The sequence below is a fragment of the Ornithorhynchus anatinus genome, chromosome X1 (assembly GCF_004115215.2).
Source record: "Ornithorhynchus anatinus isolate Pmale09 chromosome X1, mOrnAna1.pri.v4, whole genome shotgun sequence".
NCBI lineage: Eukaryota > Metazoa > Chordata > Mammalia > Monotremata > Ornithorhynchidae > Ornithorhynchus > Ornithorhynchus anatinus.
Genome location: NC_041749.1, coordinates 74,733,047 through 74,755,501, shown reverse-complemented (window position 1 = coordinate 74,755,501; position 22,455 = coordinate 74,733,047). Strand labels below are relative to the sequence as shown.

The 22,455-nt window shown below is 42.6% G+C and overlaps 1 protein-coding gene across 1 annotated transcript in view; it reads left to right on the top strand.

The window, feature by feature from the left end:
* The window catches only part of CACNA1D (calcium voltage-gated channel subunit alpha1 D), a 428,992-nt gene that overhangs the window by 371,068 nt on the left and 35,469 nt on the right, over positions 1 to 22,455 (top strand). Inside the window, exons 31-36 of the mRNA XM_039910398.1 lie at positions 792 to 875; positions 1,469 to 1,552; positions 16,726 to 16,854; positions 17,697 to 17,762; positions 20,144 to 20,235; positions 22,273 to 22,429. Coding sequence (XP_039766332.1) covers positions 792 to 875; positions 1,469 to 1,552; positions 16,726 to 16,854; positions 17,697 to 17,762; positions 20,144 to 20,235; positions 22,273 to 22,429 — 612 coding nt within the window. The remainder of the gene's footprint in view (positions 1 to 791; positions 876 to 1,468; positions 1,553 to 16,725; positions 16,855 to 17,696; positions 17,763 to 20,143; positions 20,236 to 22,272; positions 22,430 to 22,455) is intronic.

The following is a 22,455-nucleotide window of genomic DNA, read 5'->3' as shown; positions in this document are numbered from 1 at the left end:
CACTGGTTTTCTTTCCAATCTCATAGACTCCCCAGAACTATAAGTTCTCATTTGGAATTGTTCTTTTGAAAAGTAAGATCTAACTTGACTTTTCTCATTTTTGGTTTGACTTCAGATTTAACTGACTGAAATCCATGTTATCATTGACCTTCTAGAGAAGCCTCCCCTTCAAAGATCCCAACAGTTTGGGATATTGATTATACCTAGTATCTCCGAGCATTGTTAGAGGCTTTTCCACTTTTGTTCAGATCTCCAATGAATCCACTGGTGACCTAGCTTTCTCCCTTCCAGGGAGCCAAAGTCTGAACATCTGCTTTGCTTTGGTAGCAGGCAAGCCTGTAGCATCTTTCTACTTTTGAGGTTCCTATAGGTGCCTAGAGAATAGCAATGAAAGAGTGGAAAAGAAAGTGAAGTACAACAGAGGAAACAAGGACAATGAAGAGAACTTCCATTTGAGGTTCTTTCTCTGTAACACATCCATAGATTAGCTCATTAGGGACTTCAGTGTTGCTGAGAATTTCTATCAATGTTCTCACAGAGTGCATGCTTCCCCTGTTTGTTTTGAGCATATGATTCTTCCATATACATGTGCACACTTTCATATTCTTTTTTTCCTGCAGACAGTATTGTTCATTTTGTTCTGATTTTTCCATTAGACCATCAGTTTGGTTGAAATAAATTCTGTTTATACCCAAATAAACAGAAGTTTGCCAAAATAAGATTTCCAAATGTAGTTCATGTGACATTTCATATGTGATCATAAATATTTGCACCCTGCCTGCTCTGTTCAGGGATATTTTAGTGATGCCTGGAATACGTTTGACTCCCTCATCGTTATTGGCAGCATTGTAGACGTCGCTCTCAGTGAAGCTGATGTGAGTATACATTCCTCCATTTTGCCTCATTGACATCTGCTTCCTTGCTCTCTCTATCCCCTCTATCACTGCCCAGCCATCATTCCCCACCCCTTCGCACTCTCCTCTGAAATCTCTGGACAAGTCACAGATATCAATTTTAAATTCAAAGTGGGAATTTATTACCAAGACAAAACAGAACTGGCTATTCTAAAAACGAGAACCTAGGCCATGGCGAAGATTATTTTTCCTTCATGTTTGTATCAAATTTTAATTTTCTAACCACCTATCTTCTAATTCCAAATATGTTTTGTCCACCCCAGGTTTTTGCAGAATTGACATTTTTCAGTCTTAACCAAAGGGCACTGATAGGAAAGGTGAAATGACATATCTCTGGATGTCTCGTTTTTCTATCTCCAAAAAGATGTCAGCATAGCATCAATGTAACATTTCTTTTTAGAGCATATTTTTCACCTTTTCTCTTAAAAGGAAAGTGGGATATTGCAGCTTTTTGTAAGGCTAGAGTGTTTCTCTGTTTATAATGCTGTCCTTTTCTTCTTTTTTCCCTGTTGTGCTTTATCTTTTCTGTTTCTTCTGAATGCTTGCCCTAACAGCACTATTTCACTGATGCATGGAACACTTTTGATGCCTTAATTGTTGTTGGTAGCGTCGTTGATATTGCTATAACAGAAGTTAATGTAAGTAGCAAACTTTGTGAACTAAAAAAGAATTACTATCATCCAGCTACAAATGGGTTTGAGACTTTGCCCCATGAATTCCTCTGTATTTTAGAAATTATGCCACTAAGCCAATTTTCCTGCAAACTAAAAAGAATTTATCAACCAATCAAGGGTATTTATTGAACACTTGCAATTCCACATCAGGACTTAATTCTGTATTATTTACTACTTAAGTAATAACAGTGCACTTTAGCACTAGTTCAAAAGAGAGCATTTACTCCTCCATTTAGGTCAACTCCATCACTGATGAGCTGTGTGACCTCAAAACCTCAAATTACTTAACCTCCCTGGATCTCTGTTTTCCCTTCTGTAAATGGGGGTATGTACTTTACATAGAGTTGGTGACAGATATACATGCTAATACATGCAAGTGCTTTGAGTGCTTAGGATTATGGGAAGCAGCATGGCTCAGTGGAAAGAGCCCAGGCTTGGGAGTCAGAAGTCATGGGTTCGAATTCCAGATCTGTCACTTGTCAGCTGTGTTACTGTGGGCAAGTCACTTAACTTCTCTGTGCCTCAGATACCTCATCTGTAAATTGGGGATTAAGACTGTGAGCCTCATGTGGGGCAATCTGATTACCCTGTATCTACCCCAGCGCTTAGAACAGTGCTCTGCACATAATAAGCACTTAAATACCAACATTTTTATAAGCTGTTTATCTTTGAGCCAAGCTGGTAGCACTGGGTTTAAACTTTCCCATTTTAGTGGCTTGTAGTTGGTGCTGCAAGATTGTTATGGAACTCAGGCTTCTAAAGCTGGTGGAGATAAGACATGGGAAGGAAGAGCTCTTAACAGTCTCTTTGTGTCTACGTTTTGTACTCCTTTGAACAATTCTGAAGTAACAGAGAAAATGCAGTGGTGGTGATGATGGGGGGAAAAATAAAATATCCCAATTCCCCTTAGCCATCATGCAGCCTGACTGGGGTCAACTGAGAGAGGCAAAGGAGGCCTATTCTCAGTGGTCCCAAGGTGTGGTGCTTTTCACATTTGATTACTAAATTCCTTATCCATTTGTGCTGTTTTGAGTCAAACATGTTGGGACGTTGACCAATGCATGTTTAGAAACCAGCCTGATGGGCCCACTTTGCTCTGTGCTCACATTTTAGCAAGTAGACCCCATTGAGGATATCATTGGTTGGGAGGAAGGTGGCATGAACATTCTGACCTCTCTGTCTTTGAGCTGGCCACACGCAGGGCTGACACTCGACATTTGGCACCCCTGGGTGGACCACTCGGACTCACAGCCCTGCTTCTGGGTTTGAACCAACACTGCTTCAAATGGGGATTGGCAGGAGAATGAGCTTTAAGGAGCAGAACACCTTGTTTGTACAGGAATTCTTCTCCTTAAACTGCCCCCCCACCTCTCCTCTTCTCCCCATTGCCGAACCAGGTATCCCTAACCTTTAGAGATATTGCATTGGATTTTTCCCTAGAGAGCAGCACCTAAAAGTGGGTGGCCCTGGGTGAACTCTTGCTGCAACTTCCCCCTCAAATCAGCCCTGCCAGCCTTGGGTTTTTGTGATCACTACTTCTGCAGACTTCTTAGGGTATCTCATTTGTCTTGTATAAAATGCACATTCGCCTAATGAAAATGGGAAAAAAATATTTCAATTGTGATGAAAATCACCCTACTGACCTCTAACTTTAACATTGTTCTGACAGTGTTTCTTGTGATGGCCGTATTCATGGGCACCACTGTTGCTATGGTTTCAGCACTGAATGCAATTACAGTTTTTCGGCTAATTGCATCCACCTGCAAACTTTGCAGGGTGTAAAGCTAGGGGGCTTTACCTCGATAAACTGCATCATTTCAGAGTTTGTAATCACTGGTCTTTCTTTTCTTGCTCTTCTTGCTTCACTTCCTCTGTGAAGTACTGCTTGGTATCTTCTTCTTGGCCCATATTTTTATGATTTTTTAGTTCATCCTATTGCTTTCATTAGTGCTTGTGGCGAGAGTAGAAAGTCTGGGATAGCTTGTTCTCCCCTCATCTGCCTTTTCTAAAGGTAAGTGTTTTCTGCTTTGAAGCAGGTTTTTGTGAGGAGGAATATTCTTCAAATGCAGTTGTTTTCTTTGAGCTTGAGTTAAGTTTTCAAGATCAGAATTTAGTGTTTTCCACTTTCCTTTTGTAGTTTTTCTACAGAGTTCTTTCGATCTAGGGTAATTTACTCTGTGGTCTAGCAGTAACCTGAAACAGAGCTTTGGTTGGCAAAGCACAACAGCAGCCTAAGGGCAGTGAGGGATGCCTTGTTTTAGATATGGTAGGCAGGGGAGGGAGTTCAGCCAGGAACAGGGATGTGTGTACTACTGAACAGGGCTAGATAAACCCAATTAAGGTGGGTCTCTTAATGCAATGATAAAACGATACAAGGCCCTTCCCATTCTCAGTTTAGAAAATCACTACCCTTTTTATCTTTAACTCTATGCTGGTCAGTTTTGATTTTACAGGGCATTCAGGTTCTAATTCAGTTAGATTTTCATCCTTCTCCATTGCTTTCCTCTACCCCTTCTGACAGGTAATTCTTTGGAGGTTGAGTACTTCATTCAATCATGAGTTTTGTTAGTTTGGTTAGGTTGGGTGGGGGCAAGGGGAGGGAAAGAATTTCCCCAGAACTAGAACTTCCCATTTGGTGCATTACTCAGAAACTGTTTTCCCTGGAGGGAATTGCCACGATTCACTTAGTCCTGACCCTGGAAACCATTATTCTTCAATAGATTATTTAATATCAATACTCTCAAACTGTCATATCAACCCAATCTGTTCCATTGATTCCTGTTTTCAATCTGTTGTGCAGTCTTCTCATCCTTTGTTGATATTCCCTTTGTGTTTCCTAATGGATTTTCATGTTCATTTTATTTTTAGAAAATTATTGAGGCAAGTATATATGTATATGTGTGTATATATATGTGTGTGTATATATATGCATATATATATAGTGAAGATTATTAGAAACCAAATCCACTACTAAAGACCAAATATTTTTTACTCATTCACATTTGGTTTTCACAGAATTTCACAGGACATGCAAAGGATCTTTTTTGGTCATCTCAACTGTTTCTCCTTTTTTGTATTTTCTCAAATCATAGAAAATTGGGTATAAGGCATCTCTATCCATAAAATTGGATTCCAATCAGAAAATCTGCCCTATAAGTACAAGTTAGAGATTTCTAAAACTCAAATCTGAGTCTGAAAATAAAGAAAGCTCTACTTACTTTTTTAACTTAAAAACATTTTGGATGACCATCACCTGCTCTCAGATGCATGCTCACCATTCAATAACCTGGGTTTATCCACATTTATTGTTTTGTTCTTCACATTTTAATCACAATTGCTTGTATTCCCCTGGAGCTCCTGAAATGTCAAATATTAATGGATGGTTCACTCTTTCCTGGACTTTGATGTCTGCCTTCTTATTCTATGAAAGGAAAATAACATAAAAATATTTTTTACCAAGATTCCAGAGGTCATTTTCTCTGACATCATTGAATGCTTGAAATGTCTCAGGGAAAATGCTTGCTTGGAAAGTGTCTTAGTCTGTTTTTTTTTTATTATTATTATTTCTTGTTGGGAATTGAAGAAGAGTTGAAGGATGCTCTCATGTATATGGGGAGGGAAAAAAATACCTTTTACAAGGGTTGCTATTTTTACCCCTATTAAGAGAGAGAAACAATACTAATGTGAAATAAGTAGAAAATTCATCCCATTTATACCTGTTGAGCTATGCCTAAGATTTTCAAAATCTTGTCACCCTCCATCAAATGCAATTCCTTTCAGAGTGACCCAGATATAGTGTAAGGCTATTGATAGTCATTACAGCAATCTGAAAATTCAAATGAACTTCCTCACTGACTTGTTAAATGCTGCAACTAATTTGTAAGGAAGGCTCTGTAATCTCCCCCTGTGGTCTTAAAAAATAGCAGAATGATCTTTCTGCTTCATACAGTGTGGGTGGAGTCCTGTCTGGAAGCAAAGGGTTTACTAGTTGGCTTCTTAAGTCCCCAAGGAGTCTTATAGTGAGTTTTGAATTTCTCTTATTTTGAAGGCTATTAAGGTCAGTTTAGGGGGATCACTAAGCACCTACAAATCACTCTAGTCTAGTTTGATACCATCATCTCTTATATTCCCATGTACCTGATCTTACAGTCTATGTACCAGCTCTTGCATTCTCTCTTTCTCTCCTATTTTGAAGGATGTTAAGTTCAGTTTAGGATCACAAAACACATGCAAGTCACATAGCTCTAGGTGAACACCATCACCTCTTACATTCCTATGTACCTGATCTTGCATTCCCAACTCCATTCTCTCCTAACTCTCCCCTTCTCCCTCTCCCCCAATCTTCAACTCCAATTAGCCCACCACAAAGTACTCAACTATTCCAAGGAGATCTATTGGGTGGGTAGCTCCAGATGAGAATTTTTCCCCTGTGTGATTGTGGAAATAATTAGTAACTGTTAGTTCCACACTGCCATGATTTGTACTTTAGGAAAGATTATTGAATCCCTTCAGGTTTGTGAAGATGCTTGGATAACTTGACTGTTTCCCAGTGTCTCCCCAGCTGCTTCCTTTGTCTCACTACTCAATTCGGCAGACCTCCTGCTTTACCCCACTTCATCCACTCACCAATTTGGACCCACTATTTCTCATCAATACTAGTCACTGCACCATTTCTAACCTCACCAACTCTCAAATTATACTCTCCGACTATAACTCCTAACATGCCTTCTTTCCAACATGCACCTCCCTGCATGATTGTCATCTCCCCACTTAGAGACTTCTGACCTCTAAACCCCCTCCACTTAGCGCTTGTCCCAGTCCATCAAGTCTCCTTTGAACTCCCTACTCAATTTCCCCTCTCATGCACAATTCCACACCAACTCCATCCTTTTCTTTAAACTCAACTCCCTTGCTTTCCTGTCCCGCTTTTGATCTCACACCATTCATTCAGTTGTATTAATTGAGAGCTTACGGTGTGCAGAGCACTATACTATGCGCTTTGGAGAGTACAATACAACAATGAGCAGACACATTCCTTGCCCACAGTGAGCTTACAGTCTAGAGGAGGGGAGACAGACATCAATACAAATAAATAAATTACAGGTAAGTACATGAGTGCTGTGGGGCTAGGAAGGGAAAGAACAGAGGGAGCAAGACAGGCATCACTAACCTGCAGCCCCAGATCACCTCCAGAATAGAACATCATAGCTTATGTTCTCATTCCTTAAAGAGTTCTAAGTAGAAATTCAGGCACCAGGTGGACTTCATCCACTTCAGATTCATCCTTACCTGTTATAGCTCTGTCCTCTCTTCTGCTCAGCAGCACTACTCCTTCTTGATCAATGCCCATGCCTTATTGTCCTCACCAGCTCTTCCAGACCTTTAATTCCCTCTTGAAATTCCTCACGCCCTCTCCTTCTCCCTCATTTATTCATTCATTCATTCATTCAATAGTATTTATTGAGCACTTACTATGTGCAGAGCACTGTACTAAGCGCTTGGGATGAACAAGTCGGCAACAGATAGAGATAGTCCCTGCCGTTTGACGGGCTTACAGTCTAATCGGGGGAGACGGACAGACAAGAACAATGGCACTAAACAGCGTCGAGGGAAGAACATCTCGTAAAAACAATGGCAACTAAATAGAATCAAGGCGATGTACAATTCATTAACAAAATAAATAGGGTAACGAAAATATATACAGTCGAGCGGACAAGTACAGTGCTGTGGGGATGGGAAGGGAGAGGTGGAGGAGCAGAGGGAAAAGGGGAAAATGAGGCTTTAGCTGCGGAGAGGTAAAGGGGGGATGGCAGAGGGAGTAGGGGGGAAGAGGAGCTCAGTCTGGGAACGCCTCTTGGAGGAGGTGATTTTTAAGTAAGGTTTTGAAGAGGGAAAGAGAATCAGTTTGGTGGAGGTGAGGAGGGAGGGCGTTCCAGGACCGCGGGAGGACGTGACCCAGGGGTCGACGGCGGGATAGGCGACACCGAGGGACGGTGAGGAGGTGGGCGGCAGAGGAGTGGAGCGTGCGGGGTGGGCGGTAGAAAGAGAGAAGGGAGGAGAGGTAGGAAGGGGCGAGGTGATGGAGAGCCTTGAAGCCTAGAGTGAGGAGTTTTTGTTTGGAGCGGAGGTCATTAGGCAACCACTGGAGTTGTTTAAGAAGGGGAGTGACATGCCCAGATCGTTTCTGCAGGAAGATGAGCTGGGCAGCGGAGTGAAGAATAGACCGGAGCAGGGCGAGAGAGGAGGAAGGGAGGTCAGAGAGAAGGCTGACACAGTAGTATGTATTGAGCACTTACTATGTGAAGAGCACTGTACTGTTTGGAATGTACAATTCGACAACAGATAGAGACAATCCCTGCCCGTTGACGGGCTTACAGTCTAGTCGGGGGAAAACAGATGGACAAAAACAAGACAACTTAATAGCAATAAATAGAATCAAGGGGATGTACATCTCATTAACAAAATAAATAGGGTAATAAAAATATATACAAATGAGCACAGTGCTGAGGGGAAGGGAAGGGAGAGGGGGAGGAGCAGAGGGAAAAGGAGGAAAGGGTCTTAGCTGAGGGGAGGGGAGGGGGGCAGAGAGGCAGCAGAGGGAACAGAGGGAAAAGGGGAAGCTCAGTCTGGAAAGGCCTCTTGGAGGAGGTGAGCTCTCAGTGGGGCTTTGAAGAGGGGAAAAGAGTTAGTTTGGCAGAGGTGAGGAGGGAGGGCATTCCAGGACAGCGAGAGGACGTGGGCCAGGGGTCAATGACGGGATAGCTGAGAATGGGGGATGGTGAGGAGGTGAGTGGCAGAGGAGCGGAGCATGAGGGGTGGGCAGTAGAAAGAGAGAAGGGAGGAGAGGTAGGAGGGGGCAAGGTGATGGTAAGCCTTGAAGCCTAGAGTGAGAAGATTTTGTTACGTGCAGAGTTAGATAGGCAACCACTGGAGATTTTTAAGGAGGGGAGTGACATGCCCAGAGCATTTCTGCAGGAAGATGAGCCAGGCAGCGGAATGAAGAATAGACTGGAGCAGGGAGAGACAGGAGGAAGGGAGATGAGAGAGAAGGCTGACACAATAATCCAGCCGGAATATTATGAGAGCCTGTAGCAGTAAGGTAGCCATTTGGGTGGAGAGGAAAGGGCGGATCTTGGCGGATCCAAATTTAGATTTTATTTTTACTGCTGTGAGAGAGGGTAAAGGAACAATGAACTGATACTTCTGTTCATGAAACATAGAAGGCATATGATACATGCCAACATCTGTTGTCGTAATAATAGTAGCAACAGCAGCCATGACATTTATTATCCACAGTGAGAGGGAAGTCAGGAAGAGGACAGGGCTTGGGAGGGAAGATAAGGAGCTCAGTTTTGGACATGTTGAGTTTTAGGTGGCAGGCAGACATCCAGGTGGAGATGTCCTGGACGCAGGAGGAGATACGCACCTGAAGGGAGGGGGAGAGGACAGGGGCAGAGATGTAGATTTGTATGTCATCTGCATAGAGATGATAGTCGAAGCCGTGGGACTGAATGAGTTCACCAAGGGAGTGAGTGTAGATGAAGAACAGAAGAGGGCCAAGAACTGACCCTTGAGGAATCCCTACAGTTAGAGGATGGGAGGGGGAGGAGGAGCCTGCGAAAGAGACTGAGAATGAACGGCCAGAAAGATAAGAGGAGAACCAGGAGAGGACGGAGTCCGTGAAGCCAAGGTGAGATAAGGTGTGGAGGAGAAGGGGATGGTCTACAATGTCAAAGGCAGTTGAGCGGTCGAGGAGGATTAGGATAGAGTAGGAACCATTGGATTTGGCAAGAAGGTGGTCATGGGTGACCTTTGAGAGAGCAGTCTTGGTAGAGTGGAGGAGATGGAAGCCAGATTGGAGGGGGTCCAGGAGAAAATTGGAGTTAAGGAATTCTAGGCAGCGAGTGTAGATGACTCATTCTAGGAGCTTGGAAAGGAAGGGTAGGAGGGAGATAGGGCTATAACTGAAAGGGGAAGTGGGGTCGAGAGAGGGTTTTTTTAGGATGGGGGAGACATGGGCCCTCGCTACCCCCTGATAACTTGCTAACTACTCTGTTGACAAAATTGAAATCATCAGGCATAAGTTCCCCCAATTTCCCCTTCTCCCCCGCATCTTCCTGGTTTCTTCCCAGCCCCACATTGACTTTGTCATTCTTCTCAGCCATCTCTTATGATTAGATCTCCCACCTGTTTTCAAATTCTCCCTCCTCCCTCTGAGTTTCCAGGATGATCTGGAAGGGCATGGGGGGAATGGCATTATCTCTGAGTCCTAACTGTCTTTCAGCCCCTGTATTTAATCTGTAACCAAATCCTGGAGGTACTTCCTCCACAACATTTCCAGAATCCATCCCTTCCTCCCCATCCAAATGGCCACCACACTTGTCCATTCTCTTGTCATGTCCCAACAAGACTACTGCATCAACACCCTCACTCATCTCCCGGCCTCCAGCATCTCTTCTCTCCAATCCATAGTTCACTGTGCTGCCCATACATCATGCTACATGCTCCTGCACTCTTCAGTAACCTCCAATGGAGACCCCATGGTTCTCTGCATCAAGCAGAAACTCCTGACCATTGACTTTATGAAAGTCAGGATTCTCCTTCTTAATTATGCACTCGCTTCTCCAACTGCACCCCAGCGTGCCCTCTTCATTCCTTTCAAGCTGACCTACTCGCTCTACCGTATTCTCTCCTGCCACCAACCTCTTGTTTTACACCCTCCCTCGTGCCTGGGGCTCCCTCCCCCTTCATATCTGATAGACCCCTGATCTCCCTATCTGCAAATCCCCTTCTGAAATTACATCTCTTCAAGAAGGCCTTCCCTGGAGATTTCTAATCTCCCTGCATTATATCCCCAGTTGCCATTTCAGGACTTACACACTACCTGAGCACTAAGCACAACCCCAGTAGCACTTCTGTTTATTTTAGTATCTATCTACCTGTTAGATTGCAAGCTCTTTGAGGGCAGGGATCATGTCTACTAATTCTCTCATTCTCTCGCAAGCACTTAGTATAGTGCTCTGCCTACTACTGATTGATTTTCTTCTGCCTTCCCTGTATTGGAAACTCAAATGTTTCTCCTCCCATCATGTGCCACACTAACATTCTGTATTATTTGGCTGTAACAGTGAGCATTGGGTCTTTTTGAATTCTCCATTTTCTTTTTTTATTGCTCTCTCTTCAGACACATTGTTGGCATCGTCCCTCTACTCTCTCCCCTTTGATATTTAGGAAATGATGTCTTTGATTTGCCATGCATTGCTTGCCGAGGTTTTAGTTCTGTGCAGATTTCTTTCATTTGAAAAAGTAGGTGTGTATTTCCAAATTTAGATTTTATTTTTACTGCTGTGAGAGAGGGTAAAGGAACAATGAACTGATACTTCTGTTCATGAAACATAGAAGGCATATGATACATGCCAACATCTGTTGTCGTAATAATAGTAGCAACAGCAGCCATGACATTTATTAGACACTTATAATGTCCCATTTTCCTTTGAATCTCCATGCTTGAAGATGAAGCAGTCACTGGACCTGTGATGAAAAGTAGTAGCATTATAATAGCTATGTTTATGCACATGATAAGCACATTAAGTACTCAGACCTCCCCAAGGCTCATCTGTACATATCTTACATACCCCATTATATAAGAACTAACTGATGTACCTATTCCCCTATTTCTTCTTTCCTGCTATCTATAATCTATTTTAGTGCTACACTGTAAGCTTCTTGAGGCGAGAGACCATACCTATGAATTCTTTCATCATCATCATCATAATAATAATAATATTGGTATTTGTTAAGTGCTTACTATGTGCAGAGCACTGTTCTAAGCACTGGGGTAGATACAGGGTAATTAGGTTGCCCCACTTGAGGCTCACAGTCTTAATCCCCATTTTACAGCTGAGATAACTGAGGCACAGAGAAGTTAAGTGACTTGCCTACAGTCACACAGCTGACACGTGGCAGGGCCGGGATTCGAACCCATGACCCCTGACTCCCAAGCCTGTGCTCTTTCTGCTGAGCCACGCTGCTTCTCTACTGTCCCAACCACTTGTCCAGTGCTCTGCACACAGTAGACACCCAATAAATACTACTGATTGAGCTAGGAAAGAAATAATATTCAAAAATAAGTTAGAATATCACACGATAATGTATCAAAGCAATCTAGTTATTTGTTATAGCATTAAAACACCTAGGGAGAAGCAGTGTGGTCTAGTGGAAAGAGAACAGGCCTGTGAGTCAGGAGACCTGGGTTCTAATCCCGGCTCAGCCATTTGCCTGCTGTGTGAACCTGGGCTAGTCAACTTCTCTGTGCCTCAGTTTCCTCAATCATAAAATGGGAATTAAATACCTGTTCTCCCTCCTTCACTGTGAGCCTAAAGAGGGATGGGACTTTCCGGTCTGATTATATTTTACCTACTCTGGCACTTAGCATGATGCTTGGCACATAGTGGTTAACAAATAGTACACTATTTATTATTGTTAGAGACAAGGCAGCTAGACTAGGAAAGTAAAAGTAAGAGATTTTAAAAAGCAACAACACCCTGTCATCACCAAACAGTGGGTCAGAGATCCCAGCTCCAGTTTCCCTCTCCCAATTCTCCCTCCCAGGGAACTGCTCAAAAATTAGCAGTTCTAAGACCTGTCTGTTAAAAAAAAAATACACTAGGCATTACTCATGGGCAAAATCAGATTTAAATCAAAAGGGAGGAGGAGGAGTAAGAAGACTATGTTAGAGAGAAAGGGCCAAAGTGGAAATATGACACTTCCCCCAAAGGACACCCAGTTAGTCAAAAGGTCTCCTCATAGAGGGAGCTCATAAGGCAAGTGCCTGTATACTCATGACCCAGTTCAATTGTGGTTATGGGAAATTACTGAGCTCTTTTCAACTGCAGCTAAATGACAACCTGGCTCAGATACACTTAAATCATAGCCCAGCAGGTTGGCATTAGAAGAGCAAAGTGTATGGGCTGGCTTGTGGAAGGAAATCAGAGAGGTAAGGTAGGAGGAAGGTAGGTGATTTACTGCTTTAAGGCCAGTAGTAAGGAGTTTCAGTTTGATGCGGTGGTGGATGGGCAGTCATTGGAAGCTCTTGCAGAGGGGGGAGATGTGGACTGAACGTTTTTTAGTAGTACTATTAATTTCTGTGACACTTTCCCAAATTCACATAGTCCTGTTGGCCATTACATCATTCTCTACTTAAAGATTTAGTTCTCTGGCAAGTGGATACCTGAGAAGTCAACTTCATAATTTAATTCAAACATACAGTCAATCAGTCATTGGCATTCGAGCACCTACTAATTGCAGAGCACTGAATATAATAATAATAATAGTAGTATTTAAATGCTTACTCTGTGCCAAGCACTGTACTAAATGCTGGGCCAGATACAAGGTAATCAGGTCAGACACAGTCTCTGTCCCACATGGGATTCACAGTCTAAGTAGGCTTACAATCTAAGTAGGCTCACAATCTAAGTAATAATAATGGTATTGGTTAAGTGCTTACTATGTGCCAAGCACTTTTCTAAGTGCTGAGGTAGATACAATAATGATGGCATTTGTTAAGCACTTACTATGTGCAAAGCACTGTTCTAAGTGCTGGAGAGGATGCAAGGCAATCAAATTGTCCCATATGAGGCTCACAGTCTTAATCCCATTTTATGGGTGAGGTAACTGAGGCACAGAGAAGTTAAGTGACTTGCCCAAAGTCACACAGCTGATAAGTGGCAGATGTGGGATTAGAACCCATGACCTCTGACTCCCAAGACCGTGCTCTTTCCACTAAGCCACGTTGCTTAGTGCTTGGCAGAGTTTAACAGAAGCAAGACACATCACCCTTGCCCTCACATTGCTCACAATCTGAGGGGGACAATGATTATTAACACAACTGTATATATTTTCATTACCCTATTTATTTTGTTAATGAAATGTACATCACCTTGATTCTATTTAGTTGCCACTGTTTTTACGAGATGTTCTTCCCCTTGACTCTATTTATTGCCATTGTTCTTGTCTGTCCGTCTCCCCCGATTAGACTGTAAGCCCATCAAACGGCAGGGACTGTCTCTATCTGTTGCCGACTTGTTCATTCCAAGCGCTTAGTACAGTGCTCTGCACATAGTAAGCGCTCAATAAATACTATTGAATGAATTGAATGAATATAAGAGGAAGAATAAGGATAAAATGGGTAGCATTGTGAATATCTTAGAATGTATATATAGTTGCAATATTGATACATCACATATATAGGTATACACACACACACACATGCACATAAGTGCTGTTGGGGTAGAAATACATAAGAATTAAGGGTGGCTGTTAGGTTGCAATGACTCGGGGTACTGGAAATTAATCAGGGTAGGTTGCCTGAAGAAGATGAGATTATAAGAGGGCTGTGGGGAAGAGAAGAAAACAGGAACAGACCTTTGCAGGCTGGGAGACAGAGAGAGACTGAAAAGCATCAGGCAAGAGGTAAAAGGATAACAAGAAGAGAACTGGGTCAGAGAAACCAAAATTATATAATGCTTTCAGAAGAAGGGTGTGGTCCACAGTGTTGAAGGCAGCCAAGAGATTGAGGAGAAGTTAAATTCACTAGATTTGGAAATATTTGTTGGATTGGTTGAGTAAGGGGTCGTTGATGACTGTGGAGAGAGGGGTCTCAGTGAACTCAAGAGGGCAGAAACCAGATTCTAGAGGGTCAAGCAAGGAATTGAGGGAGAGGAAGTGGAGGCAATGGGTGTATACAACTAGTTCCAGGAATTTGGAGAGGAATGGGATAAGGGAGATAGGGTAATAGCTACCGGGTATAGTGGGGTCCAGAGAAAGTTTTAATTTTTTTTAGGATAGAAGAAACTTGGGTGTATTTGAAGGCAGAGGGGAAGGAACCATCAATCAATCAAAGGTATTTATTGAGCACTTACTGTGTGCCGAGCACTGTACTAAGCATTTGGGAGAATATAGTACAACAATTGGTAGACATGTTCCCTGCCCGCAGTGAGCGTACAGTCTAGAGGAGAGTGAATAGTTAAAGATAGTACTCCGAGAGGGAAGAGTGGGCATGAATATTGTCAGAATCAGTCATTAAGAATAATTGTGCATATGTATAAGTTAAGCCCTTACTTTGTGCCAAGCACTGTACTAAGCAGTGGTGTAGATACAATGCAGTTGGTTTGGATATAGTCATTCAATCAGTGGTATTTATTGAGCACTTATTAAGCAGCCAGGAGAGTACAGTAGAGTAAGTAGACATGGTTCCTGTCTTCAAGGAAGGTGAGATGAGATAGGGTTGGAGGGAATGGGTAGTGAAAAGTTGGAGGGAATGGGTAGTGAAAAGTGGGTTGAGCCAGTCTGAGGTGGGTGTCCATGACCCCCACCACCTGATGAATCTCCCAAGCAAGCAGACATCCAGGCTTTCCCACTGTTTGGGCTGTGCCTGGCTAGAGCAAGGTCTTGGCCCCAAAGCTGCGGTTTTGGTAGGGATTTGCCCACCCACACTTTCTCTGGCCTGACCCACAGCAAAGTTGAAGGTTCGGTCAGATAATTAGTGCCAGGGTGTAGATCTAATTTGGGCACAGTTAAAGATGGCTGATTCTGCATTATGAATGAAAGAGCAACCATTGCCACCATCCATATGTCTGTGGTAAGTATTGGCTGGCACTGTGCTGAGACTGCCTTATCCCTCCCCGTGATCTGGAGGCAGTGGAGAGGGGACATTAACTTCCACCTCCTCACAGATCTTGGGAAGGACATTAAACTAGATTTAAACTGCTTAAGTTGTTAGTTAAGCCTTTCATTTGCATAATATATCTAGCAGTTTAAGTTACTGCATCTATGTTAGTTGTTTAAATTATTTAACTGACCTGTTTTAATGTTCTTGCTTTGGTAGGAAAACCTGCCATCTCTTTTAGGTGATCCCCCACAATGGTACCTTCACAAGACCATCATTTTGGCGGATGGTCTTCAAGTACAGCTGGTCTCCTAGACAGATTTCAATGAATCTAGCTAAGGCAATAATATGGAAGTTTAGGGTAAAATTCAGGTCTCCCATAGATAATTATTGGCTGTTCTAGAAGGTGCTTCTTGATTGTAGGGTCTCTTACTTTGAAGTGTTGCTGAGCTGAATGTTGATGATTGAAGTGCCAGTGTTCATCACAGAATCTTCATTCATTCAGTCATATTTAATGAGCACCTACTGTTTGCAGAGCACTGTACTAAGCATTTGGGAAAGTACAATACAGCAATAGAGAGAGACAGTCTCTGCCCACAACAAGGTCATCACTATATAATGAGAAGATAGCTATGGGCAAATGAGTTGGGGGAATTTCCCAAGAAAAATACACAAATGGATATTGAATTCCTATCTTTCTTTCTTGAAAAAACATAGTTTTGCACACTGGGTATTTTCCGACCTTGGAATGTGTTGCCCTTTTATGTGGCCTTTCAACTCAGAGGGATTGCCCAGATCTTGTTAATCCTGCTAGCTCAAGTATGGGGTGGGAAATACTTCTTAGGGCCCACCTTGCTAATGCCTAGGGAGCATTTGAATTATATCATACCAGGAAGTGCACAAACAACAGAACCATAAAAAATGTCAAATGTCCACCATGCAGCTACTTTTCACTCTAGCTGAATTCATGTATTTTTTTTTAATTTTGATTTGATTTCTTAAAGCCAACTGAAAGTGAAAATATCCTTGCCCCTGTCCCAACTGCTGCTTCTGGGGTAAGATTAGCAACTGACCCCCAGTAGTGTACCTCTACTTGAGTTGAATCTTTTAAACATTTCCATTTCTCCACTGATTTTTCACTATTTTGATTGTCCTCCTGGAACAGTGTATGCAGTGGTTTGCATTCAACATCAGTTCCAGTATTATTGAATCCTTGTTGAATAAACAAATCCAACCTGATCCTAATAACTAATTAAAACTTGGGAAGTGCATGTGATGTGTGAAATGATTCTCTAGGCCCTGCATTTTAGCATGTAACTTTTGCTCTCATACTATGCTAATTAAGATGAAAAGGCCCTACGAACACATCTTCAATTCTTACTTCTTTCACCTTTGCATCTATTACTGTTTTCTGAAATTAATGAGTGCTCTGCTTTCCAATGAGTTTGACTTCTTCCTGATAATCCTTCAGAACTCCGAAGAGAGCAATAGAATCTCCATCACATTTTTCCGTCTTTTCCGAGTGATGCGATTGGTGAAGCTTCTCAGCAGGGGTGAAGGAATAAGGACATTGTTATGGACATTTATCAAATCCTTTCAGGTGAGTAAAATGCTAGTTGGGCCTTTTTTATTTGTTTTTTTTTTTACCCCTTGCTGTTTTAGAGGCCAGGTACTTACACTGTAAGGGGAATTGTCAGTCATATTAGCCCAGTCAAAATAATGAGCCCCTGGAAACATTTCATTTTTACATTTAAACTAGTAGGAGGGATTCAAACACATGTTTTCTATAATTGCATTTTTTTATTTAGAAGGAAAGTAATTAATTTTATTAATTTAATGTTTTGTTGAGTACAAGTGGCCACAGCCTCAAGTTTGATAGAATGAAAATCCAGCTTTAACCACATTGATGGCAAAATTGCACTTCAGTGCAAATTGCACTAACTCAAAACATGATCTCTTGTGTTAAGGCTTGTTATGTAATTGCAGTAGAATTTAAATTTACATTTAAATTTGCCACCTTTTAAATGCTGACATGAGATTTTTTAAAATGATTTAAACCACACAGCTTTCATTAAAATGGCCCTTGTAACTATAAATATAATGTTTGGTTTGGATTCCATTTCACTAAGTACAGTAGATTTTTATATGGGAAGCAGTATTGCATCAACTGAAATGATGCGTTGTAAAATTAAGGTATCTCATTGCAAGCTGAATTTTAAAAATTCCTTCCAGCTTTATGAGTTGTAGCAAACAGTTACCCCAAGGAGAAAATTTACTGATTAGCAATAACATCTTGTGATAATTAAATGTTTCTGTTCTCCAATAAGAAAATAATGGAAAAATGAAAAGAATATTACATAGATGCACATGTTAACATTTATCAGTCAAATAAAGATCAAGAGGAATAGTTAAGAACTAACAGATACTCTTTCACTATTTTAGGCTCTACCCTACGTTGCCCTTCTCATAGCTATGTTGTTTTTCATCTATGCTGTTATTGGGATGCAGGTAATTACAATTATATTGATTGTATTGTTCATCTTGGTGTTTACAGAGAGCTTAGGATTGATTTAACTAGCAGAATCAAGTGGAGAATTAAGGCAATTATCTAGGTTATTCAGGTCAAAAAAAAAGCCTACTTTTGCTTCAGTTACCTGGATAACTCAAGCAAAGTGTATTTCTTGGTCTGAATGATCTGTGTGTTGTCTCAGTTTCCCACTTCAATTTCTGTGGCCCCAAAGAAGTGATTTATTAAGAACCATGTTAAAAAAATTGTGGAACTCATCCAACAATTTAGTTGGGACGTGTTGTTCAAGGCTTATAGTCAGGCCCTCCTTCAGTAAAAGCTGAGTTATCCAGCACCTTACCAACTGGAAAGCACTAGTGGCCACCATTTATGATACCTTCCATTCAAGGACAACCTTGGCCAAATGATCCAATATCAAGAAGTTCACAGTGTGTGAGTCCCTTGCTAGGTGGTGAGATGAGCTGACACAGTTGCCCTGGAATCTCTGCCATAAGCTTTCCCAGGAGTCCCAGCATTGTTGTCTTGGACAGCTGAATAGAGAAACAGTGTGGCCTAGTGGATAGAGCACAGGCTTGGAAGTCAGAAGGACCTGGGTCCTAATCCCAGCTTTGCTGCTTGTCTACCGTGTGGCCTTGGACTAGTCACTTAACTTCTCTGGGCCTCAGTTCTCTCATCTGTAAAATGGGGATTAAGACTGTGAGCCCCATGGGCTCAACCTGATTACCTTTTATCTACCCCAGTGCTTAGAATGGTGCCTGGCACATAGTAAGCGCTTATCAAATACCATTTAAAAAAAGTAGGCAAGAACCGGTTCTGCTAAACTCAGCAAACAATTCTCCCCCTGACAACAGCTCCTCTTTCCACTGTTGACGGGCCCTCCACATGACATTCAGAAATAATCGATAGAGTGTATTCAAATCAATCAGTTATATTGAGCACTTACTGTGTGCAGAGCACTGTGCTAAGCACTTGGGAGAGTACAATACAACATAGTTGGTAGACATGTTCCCTGTCCACAAGGTACTTGAGCACCTACTGTGTGTAGAGAACTTAACTCCGCACTTGGGAACATACGATAAAAGTAGAAGACAGGTCTCTGCCTTGAATGATCTACAGTCTGAAGGTGGGGGAGACATAAAGACATACATTATTTACAAATTATTTTACATAGCCCATTCCGGGCACCACTGACTTGGATTGAACTGGAATTTTGGACTACCCATCACTGTCCATTCCCCTAGCATGCTGGATAACAAAGCTTTTACTATACTCTCCCTGCCCCAGTACTTTCCTGTCCTTATCCTTATCCTCTCCCTTCCCTGTCTCCTTAAACCCTTCCTCCCAATTTCCCTCAGCTCAATATTCCCTGAACCCTTCTCCCTCCTCTCTGTCTGCCTCAACCCTCTTCCTTCTCATCTGCCTCTGCCTTGGCTACTTCATTCCCCCCTACTCCATCTCTCTCATCTCTGTGACCCCACTCCTCTCCTTCTCAAAACCTTCTCCTTCCTGTATACTTTCTACTCACCTCTCCTGACCTCACCGCAACCCACCACTTCCAGACCTTGCCAGGCTCTATCACCTCTTGAGCCCGCTTCTGGGAAATCTCTCTGTGGTCCCTAGCCCCATTGTCTCTGGATGGACCTCAGGTCTCACCACCTGCACCCAGACCCAGGCTTCACTGCCTCCAGGCTACCCTAGGCTCTGACTCCATGCAGCCGGGTATCAATTGGGGGCCGCGTGATCTCTCTCTCCTGAGCAGCATTCTGATTTGGATCTAGGCCACCTCCAGCTGGCTCTAAGCTCTGCCACTTCCAGGTAGCCCTGGCCCTGTGCAGCCTGGCGCTATTCCAAGGGGATAAGTGGAGCCACTCAAAAGTGATGTGGACCCTCTTCCTTAGCTACTTCTTGAGGCAGCCCCATCTTGCATGTGCGCTGTACCAAGCCAATCAGACTGCCATGGTTTCCTGGCTTAGGTACATGCACATCTGGGGGAAAGACAAAGAGTTGGCATTATTTATGTAGAGAGAAGAGCGCAAATATGAGAAGTCCAGCTCTCCACCGCACAGTGATTTTACAAGTTTTTCCCTGCTTAAGTACCATCTTTCAAGGGAGGAGTGAAGTCATGTAAATTAAACTTACTCTGGTTTTATATGCAGCATAGATTCAGTGAGCCTAAAGAAGCAGAGTAATGGTTTCCAAAAGAACTCTGCCTGGTCTTTGTTTTAAGGCCATAGAATTTAATCTCTCAAGAAATCGTTTTAATGTGTGTCATGAACAATGACTGTCCTAACTCATGTTGAGTTAAACAAAAGTAGTTTTTTATGATGAAACCAATATTTCTTCTGGTAATTTCTATTTCCAGATGTTTGGAAAAGTTGCCATGAAAGATAACAATCAAATCAACAGAAACAACAATTTTCAGACTTTTCCTCAAGCTGTGCTCCTCCTGTTCAGGTGATGAATTTTCATCATTGAAGATTCACAGCTTATAAGTGGAGATGGTGAATAGGTTTAGAGCTCAAGGATTCCAGGTTAACTTTGGTATTGTCAGAATGTTAGCAATTGTTTGTTATCAAAATGATTGATTCCCTTTCCTAGGTATCACAATACTCATTATATAGGGCATGTATACATGAGCATTTCAGTAGTGCATTGTTTTCATTGCACTATTATCACCAATGTAGTCAGTGAAATGATGATCAATCTAGAGAAACATTACAAGTTTTCCGCAGCAACATGCCTGATGGTCCTTTGTACTCGAAGAAGAAGAAGCCACTGACAGTGAAGTTCACCTATGGGTGCATGTGTGGCCAAAAAGGCCAATATGGGACCCGCTGTCCCAACCACACCACGCACATACAAAGACTGTTCTTTGTTGTGCTGCAGTATTTGTTGTTTGCAGCACCTGGTGCTGTCTGCTCTTTTAGCTCTTTGTCTCCTAATCCTCTCGAAGTTGCCACCCAAAAAGAGTCACTCCTTTCTTGATTGCAGTGCACCATGATGGTCTGTTTGCCGCAGTTGGTCTCCAAGTTTTCAGATGAGATGCCGTATTTTCTGAGGCTTTGCTTTACTGCATCCTTGAAACATTTCCTCCACGCCCACCCCCCTTGTTTTTGGTTGCCCAATTTCAGCTCAGCATACAGCAGCTGTTTTGGGGGTCCTTCTGTCATCCATTCTCCATGTGCCACCCAGCAAACCTGTGCTGAGGTGAGCATAGCATCACTGCTAGGAGACTTTGTTCCAGGACTTCGTGGTTTTTTATCCTGTCTTGCCGCTTGATGTTCATTATGGCCCCTGAGTGATGCTGATGGAACTGCTCAAGGAGTCAGATGTGGACCTCTTCCAGGAAACTGATGTGGAGTCTGTCGAGGGGCTCCAAATCTCATAACCAGGGAGAAGATTAGACAGCACTACAGCTCTGTTACACCTTCAGTTTGGCCTGAAGTCTGATGCCAAGCTTCCACCACACTTTAACAGTCTCTCGAAGGATGTGCTGGCCTTCTTGATTGGATTGTCTACTTCTTTGTCTGTGGTTATCCAGTGTGCTGTGTGCTGCCCTGGCAAGGCCAATATGCTGCCTGAGTATGGCCAACGTTCTGCCTGGGTATAGCCAGCGTGCTGCCTGGGTGTGGCCAGTGTGTTGACTGGGTATGGCCAGTTTGCTGCCTGGTTATGGCCAGTGTATTGCCTGGGTATGGCCAACGTGCTGCCTGGGTATGGTCAGTGTGCAGTGGTAGCACAGACACTCTCACCAGTATTACCCAGGTTTTGAAGATCTTAGAGTTTAAAAAGCCAGCATAGATGTAGCCTTCTAAACAAATTGATTGAGGATCTTTAGAAGTCTGTATTTGACATGCCTATATAAGTAACTTCATATATAGGCTAGATCCTAGTTCAGTTGAACCTGCCTCCAGAGAGAGAGATTGCGGATCATTAATAATAAACAATGAATGTGATTGGGAAGTAATTTTTCCTTGAGGATTTTGATCTTGTAGAAATCAAGCCATCTTTTATTACCCCTTATGGGGGGGAATAACTTCATGCGAGAAATCTTGCTCATTACTTAGTAGTTTAGAAAGCTAATGTAAAGAAGTCAATTCTCCCTTATAAAGTTTCCAAGTGGCAAGTGGAAATTTTGAAACAGAATGCTGCCTCCTCCTTGATTTCTTGCTGTTAATGAAAAGGCTGAAAACTGAGGACTGAGGATCCTCATGGCAGTAGAGTATCTCCGTGAAGCTGACTAAGAACAGGGCATTTGGCCATTTGTCCGCTAGCACTTGAAGTAGCCCATCTTTTACAAGGAGACGGAGTGAGAAAGACCAATGGTGACCGCATGGAGTTCCATCTCTGCCTCTGCCCCTACACTGGTACCCCCTGATGTGGGATAGTATGGCTATCCTCTGCCAGGTGGAATGGGGGTACTTGAAGAAAAATATGCCATATTTTATTGACTGATGCTTCTTTTCCCCCTCACCCTCTGTGCTGGAAAAGGTGTGCAACTGGGGAAGCTTGGCAAGAAATCATGCTGGCTTGTCTTCCTGGGAAGCTCTGTGACCCTGATTCCGATTTAAATGCTGGGGAATACGCATGTGGAAGCAATTTTGCCATTGTTTATTTCATCAGTTTTTACATGCTCTGTGCATTTCTGGTGAGTGACCAAAAAATGAATCTCCC